The sequence below is a fragment of the Cnephaeus nilssonii genome (assembly GCF_951640355.1).
Source record: "Cnephaeus nilssonii genome assembly, chromosome: 17".
NCBI classification, from domain to species: Eukaryota; Metazoa; Chordata; class Mammalia; order Chiroptera; family Vespertilionidae; genus Cnephaeus; species Cnephaeus nilssonii.
The window spans coordinates 16,525,829-16,545,798 of NC_137088.1; the positions used below are offsets into that span (position 1 = coordinate 16,525,829).

The window sequence follows — 19,970 nt, forward strand, 5'->3', positions numbered from 1 at the left end:
CTCTGGTCCTTTACAATGGTTATTCCCTTTGCCTGAGTTCTCGTCTACCATCTCTTCCCTCTGCATGGGTTTGTCCTTCATTTCAGTCACATTTCTCCCACAGTGTTACCTCCTGTAAGACGTTCCTTCACCCGTTTTATTATTATCACAGCATTCATTTTTACCTGTAATTATGTATTTATGTAATTAACTTCTTTCACTATCTTTCTCCCTAGGGCTCTTAAGTACAGGGACCTTGCCTTCTCTGTGTCCATTGCACTCTCCAAGTGTTTAGAATTGTGCCTGGCAAATAGTAGGCACCCAAGTAAACATAAGCGATCAAATAAATTATGTGTTTAAGTAAAGTTGTTTGTACATCCATGATTATTGGTTTAGGATATCTGATATTTAATATCCTAGAAGTGGAAAGACATGCTGTAGTATTGTTTTATTCAGTAATGAATTGCTGAGTATTTGCCATGTAAAAATTTCTCTTTTTAAAAATTATTTTGCCTTAACACATCACTATTTTATTTTGTTTTATTGTTACTGGTAATTCATCTGATAATACTAATAATGGGTTATTTTTTATAGTTATTACCCAGGGTGGGATAAAAGATTAGGTAATTATCTTTATTGTATACTTATTCATGTTATCTGAAATGGATTTACATTGTATAGAACTTTCTTTCAACTTTAAAATTCTTTTACTCAGTGTTTTTTTCCCCCCTCCTTTAGATTTTTCATGATGTAGCTTATAAAGCAAAAGACAGAAATGACCTCTTATCTGGAATTGATGAGTTTTTAGATCAAGTAACTGTCCTACCTCCAGGAGAGTGGGATCCATCTATACGCATAGAGCCACCAAAAAGTGTTCCTTCTCAGGTAAGAGTCCACACAGTATTTGAGGTACATTTACAACATTTAAACAAATACTGTATACATTTAAAAGAAATTTTTTAAATTAACTTCAGAGAGGAAGGGAGAGGGAGAGAGAGATAGAAACATCAATGATGAGAGAGAATCATCAGCTGCCTCCTGCACGCCCCCTACTGGGGATCAAAGCCGCAACCCAGGCAGGTGCTCTTGACCAGAATTGAACCCGGGATCCTTCAGTCCGCAGGCCGACACTCTATCCACTGAGCCAAACCAGCCAGGGCTACTTTATACATTTTTAAAAATCAAAACTGTATACAACACTCAGAGAAGTTATACCCCAATATGTCCCCTTGATGTTCCTATCTGTGTACCATCTTCTGTGGGCCACCATTTGTTACTAGGTTTTTGTTTATTCTTCTAGTTTTTATTCAGTACAAAGAAATATGAACCTATAGTTTTATTTTCTCCTCTTTCTACCAAAAGTTAATATACTTTGTGTACTGTTTGGCACCTTGCTGCTTTTTATATAACAACATATTTTGGTTATCTGATCATTAGAAATATTCCTTGTTCCTTTCTCACCGTTTTGTTGTATCCTGTTTATTGGATATATCATAGTTTATCCTATCCCTCGGCTTAAGATGTTTTCGGTCTTTTGCTACAAACCACATCATGGTAGTGATATGCTATATTAGTCTTGGGCAGATAGAGCTGTAGGATAAATTTTCAGAAATAGGATTGCTGACTCTCATGGGAGTTATAATTTTAGTAGGTAATTAGCAGAATTTCTTCTTATCGGTCAACTATTTTGGACCCCCACAGTGAGGTATAAAAGTGCCTATGTCCCTGCAGCCTCACCAACACAGTATGTTGTCAAACTTTTGGATATTTGTTAGTCTGAGAGAAATCTTTATCTTCCTCTATTGGGTATTTTAATGTGATTTTACTTTGCCGTTTTATAATCAGTGAGGTTGAATATCTCTGAATATATTTTGTTCATTGCCTTCCACCACTTTTTTTTTTTAACATTTGAATTGTTCATTGATCCTTTAGAGTTCATCATGGTATATTATGTGGAATATGCACCCAACTTTATCTTTTTTTCTAAATTGCTGTTTGGTTGTCCCAATTTATTAAAAAGTTGATCTTTTTTTTTTTTAATTACTCGCATTTGATTGGTGATGCTGTCTTTCTCATTTACTAAATTTCCATTTGCATTCAGGTCTTCTGTGGAGTTTCTTTATCCTTGGTGTATCTATTCATGGATCAATTCCACACTTACACTTTTGAGGCTTTTGGGATATATTAATATCAGGAAGATCTAGATTCATTTTTGACTCTTCTTACTCTTGATTTTCTGAATTTCTTTGGCTATATTTGGTTTATTTTTTAATGTAAGCTTTAAAATAAGTTTCCTATTTATAGAAAAGAACTATTTAAAAGAAATGATGATAGTGGTTAAACTTGTAAATGAACTAAGGGAAATTGACATTTTTATAACACTGAATCTGTTCAAGAACATGGTATAGCTTTCCTTAGTTGTTTTCCGATTTCAAGTCAGTTTTTGTGTCATTAAGGAATGTTTTAAAGTTCTCCTTATCTACGCTTAAGCTTCTTGCTGAGTGTATTCATTAGTATTTTATCTTTATTGTTTATATTGCAAATGAAGTCTCTGTTCTATTACATTGTCTGTTTGCTACTTTTATGTATATGAAGACTATGTAATTGTATATTTCTTATATTGCTGTATATTTATGCTACCATTTTTCTTAATTCTTTTATTGTGTGTAGATTTTCAGTCATATCATCTGTGGTATTTTATTCTCTCCCTTTAAAAATCTTATACCTCTGATATGTTTTCTGCTGTCTAATTGTATTGACTAAAATCTCTAATAGTGTTAGGTAGTAGTTGACTTGATAAGGGCATTTCTTAATTAGTTTCTAACTGTGGTCAGTGTCTCCAGTGTTTCTCTCAATAAGTTACTGATATTGGGACCAAAAATAAACATTTTTATCAAGTTCAGAAAGTACCCTAATTTCTATTTCATGGAAAATTTTAATATAAATGGATGTTGAATTTTTAGCATCTCTGGAGACAATCAATATGAACTTTTTTTTTATCAATTATTATGGTAAATCATATTAATAAATTCTTTAATATGAATTCCAACTTTTGCATTGTTGGAATAAACCCAACCTGAACTCTAATGTGCTGGCAGTCTTTGTCTAGTACTTTATTTAAGTTGTTTGCATCTCTTTAAGTAGATTGGTCCATAGATTTTTGTGCAATCTTTATGTTTTGGTATTATCATTATACTTGTTTTATAAAAATGTTTTAAATTTCCCTTTTTCTGTGTTCTTAAATCTTTAAATGGCTTGGAATTTTTTGGTTCTAAAAGTTGGAAGAATTGTTTTGTAAAGTTTTCTGAGCCTGAATATTTTGTTATAAGGCTTCAACAACTTGCTTATTCTGTGGAAATTGCTTTGTGTAAGCTTTTTATTTATTCTAAGGTCAGTTTTAGTAAATTATTGTAACCATTTCCTTCTTTTCTGGTGTCAGTTTTGGGAAATTACGTTTTCCTAGTTTATTACCCATTTCATCAAGGTTTTAAATTTGTATAGGGTTGTACAGTATAGTCTATTTCTCTTTATAGATATGTGTGTGTGTGTGTATAGATATAGACACACACATATCTATTTATTTATATATATATAAATAATTCCCCTCAGTTTGTGAAATTGTCTCCTTGTTGTGATTAGCTAATGGTTTATCATATTTTTCAAATAGAACATCTTAAAAATATAATTTTAGTTTTTTTGAAATGTATTTTGTTTTCTAACTCAATTTCTGCATTTTAGTTGTTTTATTCCTTTCAGGAAAGATTTTCTTTTTTTTTTTTTTTTGGTTTTAACATTTCCTGAGCTAGATGCTTAATTCATTTTTCTTAATAAAATTATATTTGTTTTCCAGAAATTCCATGACTTTGTTTTTTTCCCTTGAGCTAAGATGTAATTTAGATTTTGATATTTTCAAATGGTAATTTTATTTTTATAGATAAGTCTTTATACTCTATACATATTGAACATATTAAACCAGGTAGTTTTATGTCCTCTAGAGTCTTTGAACCAGGGCATCTCCTGGGATGACCCCACCTACCCCACTTTTCTCTACCTCTCTCTCCCCCCTACTCCTTCTATCGCCCTCTCTCTTCCTCCTCCTGCTCCCTCTCCTCCTCCTTTTTCTCTATTTCCTTCTCGTTCTTTTAGGCCCAAGTAACGAATTAAAAACCACTCCTTTCTTTTCAAGTGAGTGGGACAAGATCCTTTATCATGAGAATAGTACTCTTGAATTTGTAATAAAATATAATGGGATATTGATTTTTTATGCTTTTAATAACCCTTGTGCTATTTATACCTTAAGGGAAGTATTTTAGTAAAAGAAAACTTGCATTTATACTTTTCTTAATGTTAAATACATTTTTAGTAGTTTACATGAGCAGTATTTTAAAAATTCTGGTTGGAACAATGCTTTTATTGGCTATTTTTGTTCCTGTTGCTGAATAGTAATTTGAAATGGTGTGTATGAATGTGTTTTATAGTGTAAGCTCAGCTTGCTCCATTAAAGTATAAAATGGAGCAAGCTGAGCTTGAACTTAGAAATATTAATGGACAAATATTGGCTCTGTTCTAAAGTAGAGCTTATTTAAAGTAGAAGTTCATGTTAGGAAGCATCTTTTTCTAGGAGCACAATACATACACACACACACACACACACACACACACACACACACACACACATCCAGTAAGAGATCTCATGTTCCCTCTGAATTGAAGATGCCATCTCAGCCTTCTTTAAAAAAATTCTGAAAATGTTTTTTTGTGTGTGTGTGTGTGTGAAATGCAGGAAAAGAGAAAGATTCCTGTATTTCCCAATGGATCTGCCCCCAGCTCGGGTGAGACTCATAAAGAGGCTGCTGATCATGCTGGACCTGAGCTACAGAGGACTGGACGGTGGGTACAAATATTGATACAATGTGGGTATCTTTTGAGACTAGGGTTTGAATTGATGAAAAAGACATAAAAAGTCTTTTTCTTTGCAAATATTTGAACCTAACCTTATATGGAATTTTTTTATATTAAAAAAATGCCTTATTGTATAGGTATGTGATGTTGAGGGAAATTAATATATATTTAAAGATAATTTTACTAGTATATACTTGGGTTCTGTATACCAAGCTTTAATTTATAATGAAAATATGCACCATGTTAAGAATGTTGCACAGTTACATAGTAAGTTAATTTACATTAATTTACAAAAAGGTTTTTAAATAAAGTGTGGAGTTCTATTATAATTCTCCTTATGAAATTAGAGAATTATGGCAACAGAAAGGAATTATAATCAATGTTTTTTTTGTGTGTGCATAGACTTAAAACTTTTAAAAGGGCATTATATCATACGATAATGTAAAATTAGACAAGTATAATTAATCCATAGTACTGATCTCTGGAAACCTAGTTAGAAAAATTGTTGAAGTTGTTCATTTTTGGAATAAAGAATATATTGCCAGGTGTAAACATTGCCTTAAAATATTTTGTAGAAGTAGAGAAATGTTATTTTACTTTTTATGTAGAAAAGCATGGGATATTGATACCTTTTGTCCACTGGTGGTCTCTGTAGAAGTAAATATTGAATCGTGAATATTTGTTTAAAAAGCTAGATATCTTATACAGATACACTATTAGGGATAGTAATGACATGCCTAAATAATACTACATAGGAAAAAAACACACAAATGGCATACTAAATATAAACTTTAGAGAAGCTTAAACTCACAATTAATTCATTGACTAATGTATTAGTCTCTGTGAATATAATAGGGAATAATATTGTCTCCACACAAGAGGTGCTGGTCTGATACTAGCTATTGTTATTATTTCCTCAAATTTCAAATTGAGATAGGATTAACACATATGTAATACCTTAATCAATAAAGAAAAAAATTGAGATAGGATTAGTCACTGAGAAGTGCTAAGGCCCCATTGATCTCATGGTCAGTGACCTGAAAGCCTTATATAAGCTGTTAAATAACCAATTATTGATTTGATGGTATGATTTTATTTTTAGATTATCATTGGCACATTTATTGCAAGTTAATTCCCCTTGCTGTCAGATTACCTATAGGGTAACTTCTTCCACTTGTCAATGTGTGTTTAGGATCCATTTCACTATTAACTTAAAAAAAATGTTAGAAGGGTAAAGCTTGAAACATCCAAAGCATAAGATTAATTTTTTTGGAGTGTTTTCTACAGTAGGGATTTGAATGATTATATATATTTTGAGTCACAAATGTTTTTGAATTATCGATTTGTCACAAGTATTTATTAAATATTTACTATGTCCCAGGCAGTGTTCTAGACACGAGATGATGACACTGAATAAGAAAAAGTCTGCCCCTCAAAGAGCTTATATTTTAGTGGAATGCTTTCAAGTTAGCTGTATCCAAAAGTTTGATTTAAAAAAAACCACTCCATACATCGAAATGACACACACATATAGACTTTTATATTTATTAAAACTTCTTAGTACTATGTGCACTAGTTTGACTACAAATAAAGTAAATTGCATACACTGAAGTACTTTTTAGGCTTTTTTTCCTGGACCAGAAATATTTACACTATTAAAGTGCTAATTTAAAAAGTAATAGAAACTATTTAACTTACAACTGAGTGGCTCTAAGCACAGCATACTCTATTTATATTAAAGGGTATTTTGGGGGCTTATAATTTACATTATAATTGCCTTCCTGCTATTTCTGACACTTGCCTTTAAGATTTATAGTGTAGGTAATAATTATTAGAATTGCTTATGCATATTTTCATGAATGGGTTGTTAGGTTTTATTTACTTTTATTGTACATTTTCTTGCCCATTTGTGTCTGAAATTACATTTACTCATATAAAATCATTTGCCTGCAGTCTTTTCAGTATGTAGTCCATGAAATACAGATGTTTATGTCTCTTAACTTAATGAGATGGACCTTTCCTCTACCGGTGGGTTAGATTAAATGAGTATATCTTCTGTAATTTATACCATGATTTAAATAGGATATTAATTTTTATTGACAAAACACTAGACACCAGCAGTTTTATGTAGCCCATAGTTTTAGTTTGCAATAGCTAGAATCCTCTAGTGTACAGTTTGACGAGTTTCATCTCACCTATTTAGGCTTTTTGGTGGTTTGATACTTGACATCAAAAGGAAAGCACCTTTTTTCTTGAGTGACTTCAAGGATGCATTAAGTCTGCAGTGCCTGGCCTCGATTCTTTTCCTATACTGTGCCTGTATGTCTCCTGTAATCACTTTTGGAGGGCTGCTTGGAGAAGCTACAGAAGGCAGAATAGTGAGTACAAAGATTGGTAGCGGCCAGGCTCTTAGCTCTTCAGAGGCAAGTGTCTGTGTGCATTTGTCTCACTATTCCTACTTTTATCCGAAGAGTCTACCCACAGCATGATTTACCTGTCCAAAAGCAGACTTCCCCCAAAGGTAATTGCTATGGAAAACATGGGGAAGCCATATGAACAGGAGAAGATGCACAGTTGAGGTAAAAAATAAAAATAAAATTTAAAGAAGAAGAAGAAGAAAAGTTTATTCTGGCTTGCTGGATGAATGGTTTTATAAATTGAGTAAAAGGCTTGTGTTGTCTGTCTGGGGGAGAAGGGTCTGGTGGGGGGAGTCCGCTTGAACTGAGTCCGGGTGGGTTGTGGGTGGAGGATTTTACCACTGGGGCTACGTCACATCCTGTAAGACATCATAGGATTAGGTACAGCCATGTGAGTGATATTAACTCATCAGCCCTGGCGGGTAGGCCCGGACTAGACTGTTTGGAAGAAGATAATATAACTGTGGACAAATGATGGATTTTTGATGTGGTACTTGCTTTAATTTTGCTGTTAACTAAATTTGTGTGAAAGTAGTTAAAGCTTGTCATTGGAAAGTATACCTGAAACCTGCATCTGTAATTTGACATGACTGAAATGAAAGTTTTTATGGTCTTGTGTTTTTTGTTTTGATCTTGGTAATATTGTATTAGGGGCTGTGGGAGGCATAACTGAATAGTGCTTTGTAAAATCTTGAAGACAAGTTTTTGTTTATATATTTTTTAATGGCTTTTAAATGAGATGATTTGTAATTCTTAAGTGTATTTTATTTGATTATATTTACTCTTGGGGAGAAAATTGACATATTTATTTATTTTTACAAATAAAAGGTTAAGAAATAGCCAAAGCTAAGTAGTGATATTTTTTAATTAAAGTATTTCATGAGCTGAACAGGAGATAAACCTGACAGTTGAAATTTCCTTTCAGCTCAGTTTATTTTCAGTTACTTAGATAATATTCCCTTACTCTGTAATCACTGCATTAAAGGTATGTAATTTTTTGTAAGTTGCTTCATGTGCTGACATGAGTTGCACATGTAACTCTGCTGTTCCCCATGGAATTGTGTCTCATCTGTTCCCGTCATGGAAATGCTGCTTTGCTTCTGGACTGTGACTGTCACTCTCAGCCTGCCCATCTCATCCTGCCATCTAATGCTATGGGCTTGTGATAGTGCTTTAGGCACCGGAGGAATATAGATGAGTGTAACGCGAGCATGTGTCTTCTGTCCTCCAGGATCCTAACCTAAGGGGAATAAAGACTAGATAGTATAATGTAGTTACCTTGTCCTGGATGCTGGGCCACGCAGGAGTCAGATCAAGGAAGAGCCGTGGGAGTGAAGTAATGGAAATGGAGAACTCAGAGTGAGTTATGGAGGAAGGTGGTTTGGAAATGTGTTTGTTTTCAGATGCTTTATGGGAACTTCAAGTATAAAAGGAGATGGCAGGAGGAGGAGTTCCAGAGTTTGTAGTGGTCAGGGAGGAACGAGTAGATTGGGAGTGGTTCAGACAAGTGGGGCTTGAAACTGAGAATAGCTGGAGGTAATTTACAGGAAGAGCAGGTGAGGAATGGAGGAGGGATGAGAACAGGAGGAAAATGGCCCAGCATATCAGATACAGGCGCAGTCAGAGCTCAGGATGAAGTAATTTTGCAAAAACCAAAACAGGTGTTTGAGGAGGACAGACTAGCAGGGAGTGTTTAGTGTCATGCAGTGGGCAGGTCTGTGGGGAAGAGAAGGGTAGGGCTTTGGGTGGGTAAAACGGAAACTTCTGAATGTGGGGTGGGGACGGCAGGTAGCAGGGCTGTGACTTCTTTAGGGCAAGACCTGGTTCAGTTTGGGCATGAGCACAGAAAAGGTTTTAAAAATAGATCTGGGTAAAGGACCTAGTAAATGTGTCAGTAAGGGATTGGGAGTGGTGAAAGGAAGGTCTTCATGTGGCCACTCTGCTTTTTCAATATCACGTTGGGAGGGACACTGTAATCTTGTGCCTCTCTGTCCCTGTTAGCATTGCTTTATTTGCCATCTCTTTGCTTTTCTTCTCAAATTTTTTTCTATTTCTAGATACCATTTAATACATAAATATGCATATTCTATTTTAACTAAGGATTTTATAATGGCTTAGCGGTGTCTTCTAGGACAAACTCCATCTACGGGCAAGAAAAATTCATTTTATACAATTAACAACTAGATGCCTAATATTTTAAATTTTGCCAAAAGTCAAGTTTGTTTTTCTACTAAGAGTTAAATAATACTTGTACTGCATGTTATTATTTTGTGATTTTAATTTTGGAAGGTGCTGTTTATTGCTGGCAATGAGAATTGCTACCATTTGTTGAGTACATTCTGTAAGGCTAGATGCTAGACTTGCTAGGTGTTTCCCAAAGTTCTCCTGGCTAAAATCACCCCCATTCAAAAATGAGAGAAGTTGGGCTCAAAAGTTTTAGGTGTGCCCATGGCTTAACACCTAGTAGGAACCAGTCTTAACGCTTCAAATCTGGTTCTCAAGCCCTGCTCTTGGCCTGATGTCATTCTGTCTCCAGTCCCTGGGGGGTTGTTTCTCATAAGCTGCTTCTCCTTGTCTTTACTTACCCATGATGGGGTTTTCCTTTCTTGATAGTGCACTCCAGTCCATCTTGATCTTTGTGAATGGCAAACTATGCTTTTCCTTCTGATCCCTTCCCTTTGTCTAGTGGCCTACCCTAACCCCCTTACTACTTAATAACGTAAAGGTAGAATGTAATGTTGGTAGTGGTCTAAAATTGGCTACTAGTTTTGATTTAAAATTTCTCTGAGTCTTTTCATTTTATTTTCTGTTACCAAACTTTAATAATAATAGTAAGATACTTTCTCATTTATGATTGCTGTCAGATTTATAAAGAGATTTTCCCATCTATTTTATTTATGTTAAGCATTTCATTTTTGATATCTGTTGTTTAAGTCTATCATATTAGATTACTTTCTTTAAAATGTGTGAAAATTGGTCTTTAGAAATCAATGGGAGAACAATAGTATCACATGTTAATTTCTTATCTGTGTGAAGGAGTCTTTTTTCTAACAGGATATTGAGTATTTAATATGTTTTCTTTTTTTTTAAATGAACTATTTCAGACATACAAAAATATTCAAAATAATATATATATATATCTTTGTACTCACCACAGGCTTAAGAATAAAACATCTGTAGATAGAATTGAGGCTTCTGTCTTCTATTTATTCCTCCCTCCTTGACTCTCACAGTTTTGAATTGAGGTTGATCGCAAATGTTCACTTTTAATATGCAAAAACAAAGCAGTTTTCCCTTTATATTTAAAGTTTATTTTTCATTTTCTGTATTTAAAATACAAATTTGAAATTCAAAGTTGTGTTTGCTTTATATTTTTATTTGATTCATATTTTTTATTTTCTAGATGTCTTATATGTATTATCGTATGTTAGAGATATATTTATGATGTGTTGCTTTTATTCGTTTCTTTTTTCCTTAAACAGAGTGCAATAGAGTCTCTTTTTGGAGCGTCATTAACTGGGATTGCCTATTCGTTGTTTGCTGGGCAACCTCTAACAATATTGGGGAGTACAGGTCCAGTTTTAGTGTTTGAAAAAATTTTATTTAAATTCTGCAGGTACGTAATAGTTATCGATTTGTCACATGTGTTTGAGTATGTGTATAATTGTATATTACATTGTTTTTTTTAACTTTAGGTAAAAGTACATTATATATTTAATATAGCTGAAAAAGAAGATCTGATCAATATGTATATTTTTAATATTTTTTTGTTACTGTGTGGTTGACCCTGCTCTGGCCTCTGTCATCATCTCTACCCCAATCACCTTGAGTAGAAAAATCGATGGATTTGAGTACTGATAAGCAAATCACTTAAAGGGCAACAAAAATTCTTTGTGTTAGAAAATTTTAACTCAGTAAGAACGTGTTAGTCTGAATTGTTTATTAGATGGTATATTGGACTTACAAAAGAAGTTTAGGAAGGTGGATCTTGAGGGCTCAAGCTGACTTTGTCCCTTGGGCCTGTTCCACAGAGGGAATTGGCACAGTCGAGGGAGATGCCCATTTCCACCGGCAGGGCTGACAGTGTGGGAACCAGTGCAGGGTGCTTTGTCTGGTAGACTCGGAATTCGATATTGCCAGTCCTGTTCCTTTTGTGAGATAAACGCAACTGAATATTTTAGCCTGGAGCAACCTGATGCTATTAAATATTTGATCCTCTAACTCCTCTTACTCTGATTCTTTCTTCACTGAACAAACTGATTCTGACCCTGATCTGGCACACAATATAGACTAATAGAGGATGCAATTACCTATAGTAATTTCTCAATTAAATTGAATTAAAAATTGAAGTCACTTTCTCTGGAGATACTGGTGGTAGAGGAGATGGTGGTGGTGATGGCGGTGATGGTGGGGCAGCAATGTGATCACCATGTTGACACTAGAGCATCCGGGTCTTCTGAGAGAGTCACGTTCCGTTGTTCTACAGACAGTTTGTCTGTCGTTGACTCCTCATAACTGACTTCTGAAGTGAGGTCTTTTTTTTTTTTTGAAATGTTTATTGCCTAGCAGATTTTCACTGTAAATCTTTTATGTAAGTAAAATATGACCATTAAGTATGTTAATAAGAAGCTTGTCTTCTGTTGAAGCAGAAAAACACACACAGCTTCCTTTAGTCATCATTTTGTTGTTCTATGATTTATAACTCTTATGTTGTTTTACTGTTCTTATTGCTTGTGATGACAATTTTAAGTATAAATACTGTTCCATTAGTTTGTGTTGATAGTGTTCACATTTTTCTTTTTAAACAGAGATTACCAGCTTTCCTATTTGTCTTTAAGAACCAGTATTGGTCTGTGGACTTCTTTCTTGTGCATTGTTTTGGTTGCCACAGATGCAAGCAGCCTTGTGTGTTATATTACTCGGTTTACAGAGGAGGCTTTTGCAGCTCTCATTTGCATCATATTCATCTACGAGGCTTTGGAGAAGCTCTTTCATTTAGGAGAAATATATGCATTTAATATGCACAACAATTTAGATGAACTGACCAGCTACTCGTAAGTGTCTCTGATTCCCTCTAATATTAAAATGTATTTTTTTGCAGAGATGTCTGAGCCTAAGAATGGACTTTTTTTGTGATGTGATGCTCACTGTATCGAGCTGAAATGACCCAACTAGCCATGTGAAGGTTGACTTGTTTGTTACAGATGAGATTTTACCAAAGCACTCAGAGGACATAAATCCAGTTGAACAGATTCACTTATTTTTATTCTGTAAATGTGATTCTGCAGTTGATTGACTTATATGGAGAAATGTGGTTATCAACAAACAACAAGAACAGAACTTCCTTCCTACCTTCCTAAGGCCCAAATCCCTGTACTCTTCCAACTCCTTCTATATGTCTCCTCCATACTCCTTCCTTGCCTGCCTTGCAAACTCTCAACTTTGGTGGTCAGAGTAGGGAGGGCTATGAAAATTCCTTTAAGACAAGCATGTCAAGCTCAAAGACTAACACGAGCCAGATAAACAAGGTTTAAGTTTATGTGGGCTGCAAAAGAACAAAAGCTTCAATTTTCATAGAAAAGTAGGCTTATTTCGATAGAGACATGCTGAATTCAAAGGGCTGAAAAAAATGAGTAATCATTAACATAAAATAATAGAACACTTTAATAAAAATTAATATTTTTTCTTGAACATTAACTTACCAGACACTGAATAACTGCACAGATTAGTAAGCATAACCCTAATAAACCTATTTTTCTTGTTCTCTGAAAGCGAAATATTTCCTGTTGCGCACATCAAACAAGTCAGTCCCAAGACTAATGACGCGGCAATTGGCTGCTAAAATATTCGCTGCTAGTATTAGTGGAGAGAATGGTGCGCCTGTGCCTAAGGTGCATAAGGGAAATGAATGCAACACGATTATAGTAATCAGTCATTAGTGAATGTCGTAGTTCGTTATTAATAATTATGTATAACAGGATATTGTAAAAATTAAGTTAGGAAATTTTTATTAAAACGTTTCTTACATGCTGTTATATTGGCTGGGCCGCAAAAAATATTCTTTGTGGGCCTCGAGTTTGACATGTTTGCTTTAAGACATTGACCTGTTTGAAAATATTAGTGACACTTTGATGCCGAATCTATTTTGTGCTATCTTGTTTGCTCTTAAACTATTTAATTTTTTTAAATGTTATTTTGTTTGTTTGTTTCCTTTATTTCGCTGCTCCTTTGACCTCTTTGAAGCATGGTTTTTAGAGCGATGCTTCCTTCTGGTTAACTGAGTTATTACCGTGAGCATCATATGTTCAGTTAACATTCTGTGGGCACATGCTACGAATGTTGCATAATTTGTGTCATAGTGTTCCTTAACTATTCATATGTATGTAGAAACTGAGGCTCTTGGAGATTAAAATTTGTCTTGGATCAAACAGCTAGTAAATAAGAGATCCTGGATTGGGTCAAACAGCTAGTATATAAGAGATCCTGGATTGAATCCGAACTCCAGCCTCTTGCCTCTCCTCAAACAGCTCATAATTTAATTGGGAATATTCCTGTTTGTTTTCAAGTTTTAAATTCACGTTAGGGATTTCTTTGCTTGTGTGTGTGTGTGTGTGTGTGTGTGTGTGTGTGTGTGTGTGTGTTTGTGTTTAATACCATTTCTTTTAGGTGGTTGAGTTAGTTCTGGATATGAACTAAAACTATGATCTTCTAATGACTGATCTAAGCTTGTCCTGATGGAAAACTGTGTTATTTCTTTAAGAATGGGCCTTAAGATCAATAAAGGATGAGTAGGTAGGGCTTGTCAGAGTACAAGGAATTACTGGGAGTATAACTTTTATTGGGATTCTGTGCATGATGTGTGTGTGGGGATTAAGTACATGAGATTTAGTGGAGAATAAACTTGCTAAATATGGTAATATCTTCTCAGATTTTTAAAGAAATTAGTATCCCTTCCCAAAGAGATATGTCTAACTAGTTTCATTAAGTAACATCTCACTGTTATTTGTACTACTTATGCTTTATTTATGTAAGCCAAACCTCATTCCATTCTATCGTTCCTGATGTGTTTTCATTTTCCTCTTATTCATGCTTTGCAACATGGAAAAATGAGGAAGTCAAAAGCTACACTTTGTGGGATCAATTTAATAAAATGTAAACATGAAATACAGGATCCTAAAAATTTTACCCTATTCTAATTTCTCAGATGTGTATGTATTGAACCTCCTAACCCTAGCAACGAAACTCTGAAGGTGTGGACGGAAAATAATATAACAGCACATGATATTTCCTGGGGGAATCTCACTGTTTCTGTGAGTATATTATAAACTAAAGGGTTTTGCAACTATTAATCTAGTTCTTTAGCTTTTTCTGAGTAGACCTACATTTTCTTCTTGATTGATGTATATAGTATGTTTTCAAAACATAGTGTTAGGTTGACCAAGTAGGAGTTACCACATTTTTATGTATCATGCCCTAAAAAAGTATAGGCTGAAACAAATGAAGTTGGTATAGGAAAGAAAAAGACAGAATATATTTGACTTCCAAGTTACAATTATTAAAAATATGTTAATATACTTTTTTTCTAATTCCACTTAGATTCATAAATTCAAAGGAAGTATATACTAGGTCTGTGGTTACACATAGAGTTGACAGTTACAACAGCTCATATCCACTTGTCCTGCCTTCTGTTTTTTGGCCCATCTGCTTTATGAACAACTTAGTTAGAAGACCACAAATGTTCTGCTAATGTCCTGAATGTCAAACCATAACATCTCTGAACTCAGAATGTGTCTTAACAATTGATGGTGTGTTAGTAAAATTTGAGTTGGAAGTCTTTTTTTCCTTTCTGAATGATACATAAAATTGATGGTGTGTCTTACAATCAGTAGCATCTTAGAGTCTGTGAAATTCATTAATACTTTATTGGATATCTGAGAATCCCCTTCAATCCCTCCTTTTTCTATTTTTTTTTCTCTTTTTCCAGGAATGTAAAACCTTTCACGGTGTATTTGTAGGATCAGCTTGTGGTCATCATGGGCCTTATATTCCAGATGTGCTCTTTTGGTGTGTTATCTTGTTTTTCACAACATTTTTTTTGTCCTCATTCCTCAAGCAATTCAAGACCAAGCGCTATTTTCCTACTAAGGTAATTGGGGTATAATTTTGGAGTTCTGGTAATATATTGTTTAGGGATTAATACTTTTTTATCAAATAGTTTAAAAGAAATTATTCATAGTAAAAATGTATATTATGCGTCTGAGCTGCAGTAGGAAAACAACGGTACTTTGAGAGATGATAGGTTAGTTGTGAAATGTGTTTCCTATCTTTTGGAAAAAAATAATAGATATAAATTATCTCACTGACACATTGTCACTAATTAAAACCTTCACGCTTTCTAGTGGCATATTTTAATCTGAACGATATGAATTATTTATAAAGGATACATACTATATCTGCATTTATATTAATGTAATTCTTTTAACATAGGTGCGATCGACAATCAGTGACTTTGCTATATTTCTCACGATAGTAATAATGGTCCTAATTGACTACCTTGTAGGAGTTCCTTCTCCTAAACTTCACGTTCCTGAAAAATTCGAGGTAAGGATTAAAACACTTGGCTATTTGTTACTTAGGCATACCAAACTACTTTAAACTGTGTATGTAGTTATTTTTAAACTGTGCATAATCTCTCCAAAGAGCTGAACTTTGAAAGGAAACATTTTATTTCCCACATATATAAAAAGAATGACAAGATGCAAAGCTGCAAGTGGACCCGTTTAGGAAATAAGCAAGTAGGTATCAAAGCTAGTCCATTCTGGAGAATGAATGAAAATATCCATGGTGAAGAGTTGAGAGACATTAAAAAAAATTTGACCCTGTTCTCATAGCTGGAGTTCATGATGTTCTTTCCAGGCAAAAGAAACCTCCTTTATTCCCTTTTAAAGAAATAAATCAAACTTGAATTTTTGAGTAGCAAGGACATTCTTGTTAAGTTTCTAGAAGGATAGTGTATCTGACAGGAGAGAATCAAATGTTCTCCCATAAGAAAAAGGACACTCATTGTGAACATCCATGAACCCTTGGTTTTCATTAGCAAACACTAGTTCTTTTGTGAACAATATACTGTATGCATAATATAGCACCTAAAAATATTTCCCCGTCTAAGTTAGTGGTGGCTGCTTCTGAGTAATTTCTGGAATTTATTCTTATAGTCAAGTATTTGTGTTACTGCTTATATTTACATTTAGCAGATTAGATGACTTCTTTCAGAAGCGGAAGGTTTAAAGGTGATTAGGAATCCTATCTAATAATAGACAAATATGCAAATTGACCGCACCTTTGCTATGCCCAAGCCACGCCCACCAGCCAAGCCACGCCCACCAACCATTCAGGACAGATATGCAAATTACCCCAACAAAGATGGCGGCTAATTTGCATATCAAGACAGCGTAGAAAGAAGCCAAGAGCTGCAGAAGGGAGCAAAGCTGCAGAGAAGCAAGCAAGCCGGGGGGAGGAGAAGGGAGGAGTGGAGGCGGGGCCAGGGGAGAAGGGGCGGGGCCGGGGGAGAAGGGAGGAGCGGAGGCGGGGCCGGGGGAGAAGGGAAGAGCGGAGGCAGGGCCGGGGGAGAAGGAAGGAGAGCGGGCTGGCGGAGAAGTTAGAAAAGCAGGGGGGCTGGCGGAGAACGCGGGGCGGGGGACAAGGGAGGAGAGCAGGCAGGGCGGGGTAGAGTGCAGCAGGAAACCCTATTGCAGGATTTTTCCTGCAACAGGAACGCTAGTAAGGAATATAATGAAGATAATTTTAGTCTGTTTTATCTTTCACTGGGATAAAAAGAAATAACATTATTTTTAACACCAGTGATCTCCAAAGTAGAGGGCATGAGTAGAAAATGATCCACCAAGATTATTTAGAGGTTCAGTTTATATCTTTATCTAAAAATAAGAAAAATTAAGCCTTATACTATTTACTACATGAGTTTTACTCTATGGATAACCAAACATTAGTAACATCACAGGTAAATGAATGTAGAACCATTGGGTATATGTGCTCACTTTTATTTATAAAAACTTTTGATATGTTTGATACGTTTTGTATAATTTAAAAGTTTGGAGACCTTTGTTTAAAAGCATAGATTTTTGAGCCACTAAAGATTTTAGGCCAGGAAGAGGTGGCTATATGAAAGTCATTCTATTTTTACCACATCATACAAATAAATGAAACTCTAAATTAATATTGGTTCAAAATATTGATGTATTTTCCTGTAGTCATAGCCCCATTTCCTGATTCAGATTCCTAAATATATCCTTGTTATTCATTTAATGATCTAGCTTTTAAGTAGGAGACTGATTTCCAGGGGCATAAAATACACTTGGGGAAACAGTTTAAGGAACTCTTAATGTAAACATTATATAGATAAAATATTTTACACATGTGCAATATTGAATGTGAAGCAGTTAATAAATAGCAGTGTGGGAACATTTGAATACCTGAATTAGAAATTATTAAATTTCCTTTTCGTGTTGACAACGGTTTTCAAGAAGAAAAAACAGGCTTAATATGAAGTCTAGGTAATGAAAATGTGTAGATTTTAATACAATCAATATCCTTCAAGAATATCAAACTCTCTTACGATCTTTTAAATTTTTTTGGTATAAAATAAATTTTCCATTATAGCGTTGAAATTATTAGCATCTGATAAAGTAAAGTGCCAGATTTTTGTCAGTAGATGCTTTGAAAAATAGTGTCCTGAGGCCCAATTCTTAGTACTGACTGTGCCAAGATCACTAGTCTGCAGGATCTCTAAAGCAGTTTAGTTTAGGAGTTGATCTAGTAGGTAGATTGATTTTACATTTTATGAGATAGGTAGGAGCATGTCGAAATGACACCGCTTCACTTGTCTGTTCCTGCATCGCAAACCTCCCAAAACATAATGCCTTTAAGCAATCACCCTTTATTTGTTCATAAATCTGTGCTACTGGGATTAGGTTAGCTGGTCTCTTGTTAGCAATATTTCGTATGGCCACAGAAATCTGTTGCCTTGATGAGGGGCAGAGTGGCCTCCACATGCCTGGGACTTCAGATGGCTGAAACAGCTCGGGTGGTTGCCTCCTGTCCCTCTCTCACTACATTGTGTCGCATCCTGAAGAAAGCTTATCCAGGCGCACTCAGGGATCCAAGAGGGTTAGAAAAGAAGCTGCAAAGGTCCTTTCAGACCGAGACTCAGGACACTGCACAACGTCACGTTGGCCTTATTCTGTTGGTTAAAGTAAACCTGAAGTTCGGCCCAGATTCAAGGGGAGGAAATAGACTCCACCTCTGCATGGAAAGAGTCGGACGTGGGGCCCGAGTCTAGGGATGGGAAAAATCCTTGAGGCTATCTTTGCAAATAATTCACTGTATATACCAAGATTTAATCGAGTTCTTTCTGATCCCTTGGGCATTTCTTGGAATAGACACAGTCTATGCTGTGGGAATTTTGTGCAGTAGAAGAAGGAAACTTTTTTCTTTTTAAATTTATTTATTTATTTTTAACAGCCTACTGATCCAAATAGGGGCTGGATTATAGACCCATTGGGAGAAAATCCTTGGTGGACCTTATTAATAGCTGCTGTTCCGGCTCTGCTTTGCACCATTCTCATCTTTATGGATCAACAAATTACAGCTGTAATCATAAACAGAAAGGAGCACAAATTGAAGGTAATGTTAAATTTTATCTCAAAGTATTGTAATTTCTTGAAGACTTTGGAGTGTTTTTGTAATGACTAGAACTTGAAAAGATATAAAGTGAAAACGAATTCATTCTCTCTTTATGAGTAGTATAGAATTTTAACCTGAAAGAAAAATGTAGACTTATACATGTTCATGTCCATTTCACTTTCCAGAAAGGAGCTGGCTATCACCTTGACTTGTTCGTGGTTGGAGTTATGTTGGGAGTGTGCTCTGTCATGGGACTTCCATGGTTTGTGGCTGCAACAGTGTTGTCGATAAGTCATGTCAACAGCTTAAAACTTGAATCTGAATGTTCTGCTCCAGGGGAACAACCCAAATTTTTGGGAATTCGTGAACAGCGGGTCACAGGGCTAGTGATTTTCATTCTAATGGGCCTGTCTGTGTTTATGACGTCAGTACTGAAGGTAACATCCCTTTTTGGCAAATGTTTTAAAATAGTCTTTATTGTAAAATTTATGCCTGGTAGTATGAAAATGAAACATTAAAGTATCTAAAATTAGTTTTATTTCCTAGACTTTACCTGGAAAGTAATATTTTTGGCATGGTGTTTAGAATAATAGGCATTTCAGTATTAGATGTATTCATTGAAAAAATAATTTTAAAAGGATAGAATTAAAATGAAAGACTATAGAGTTTTGGAAGGAATTAATCCATGACTTATGATTTAAAAGAAGAATATAGTCAGAGGTTGTTAAAAGCATAAATAGAAAAAAAATATTGAAAAATGGATGAAACAGTTATTTGACCAAAATATAAAAATAATATTGCTATTAATTAAATTAATGCATTTTCCTAATAAACTAAATGAAAGAAAAGTAGTAGTAGCAAGCACTTAGTAGAAAAATATGAACAGCTAATAATATAAATGTATTATGTAAGAATTTATACTTTGTCTAACATCTTTTGTCACATCTGCTTGTTGCCATACACATCCTATTG

The 19,970-nt window shown here is 34.8% G+C and overlaps 1 protein-coding gene across 4 annotated transcripts in view; it reads left to right on the forward strand.

Moving 5' to 3' along the window:
* Positions 1-19,970, forward strand: part of SLC4A7 (solute carrier family 4 member 7) — an 89,864-nt gene that overhangs the window by 54,458 nt on the left and 15,436 nt on the right. For all 4 annotated transcript variants that reach the window (XM_079795422.1, XM_079795420.1, XM_079795423.1 and 1 more), the window contains 10 exons: positions 718-864; positions 4,763-4,869; positions 7,085-7,259; positions 10,781-10,914; positions 12,107-12,352; positions 14,503-14,608; positions 15,283-15,444; positions 15,786-15,899; positions 18,837-18,998; positions 19,184-19,435. In XM_079795422.1, the coding sequence (XP_079651548.1) occupies positions 718-864; positions 4,763-4,869; positions 7,085-7,259; positions 10,781-10,914; positions 12,107-12,352; positions 14,503-14,608; positions 15,283-15,444; positions 15,786-15,899; positions 18,837-18,998; positions 19,184-19,435 (1,605 nt within the window). The remainder of the gene's footprint in view (positions 1-717; positions 865-4,762; positions 4,870-7,084; positions 7,260-10,780; positions 10,915-12,106; positions 12,353-14,502; positions 14,609-15,282; positions 15,445-15,785; positions 15,900-18,836; positions 18,999-19,183; positions 19,436-19,970) is intronic.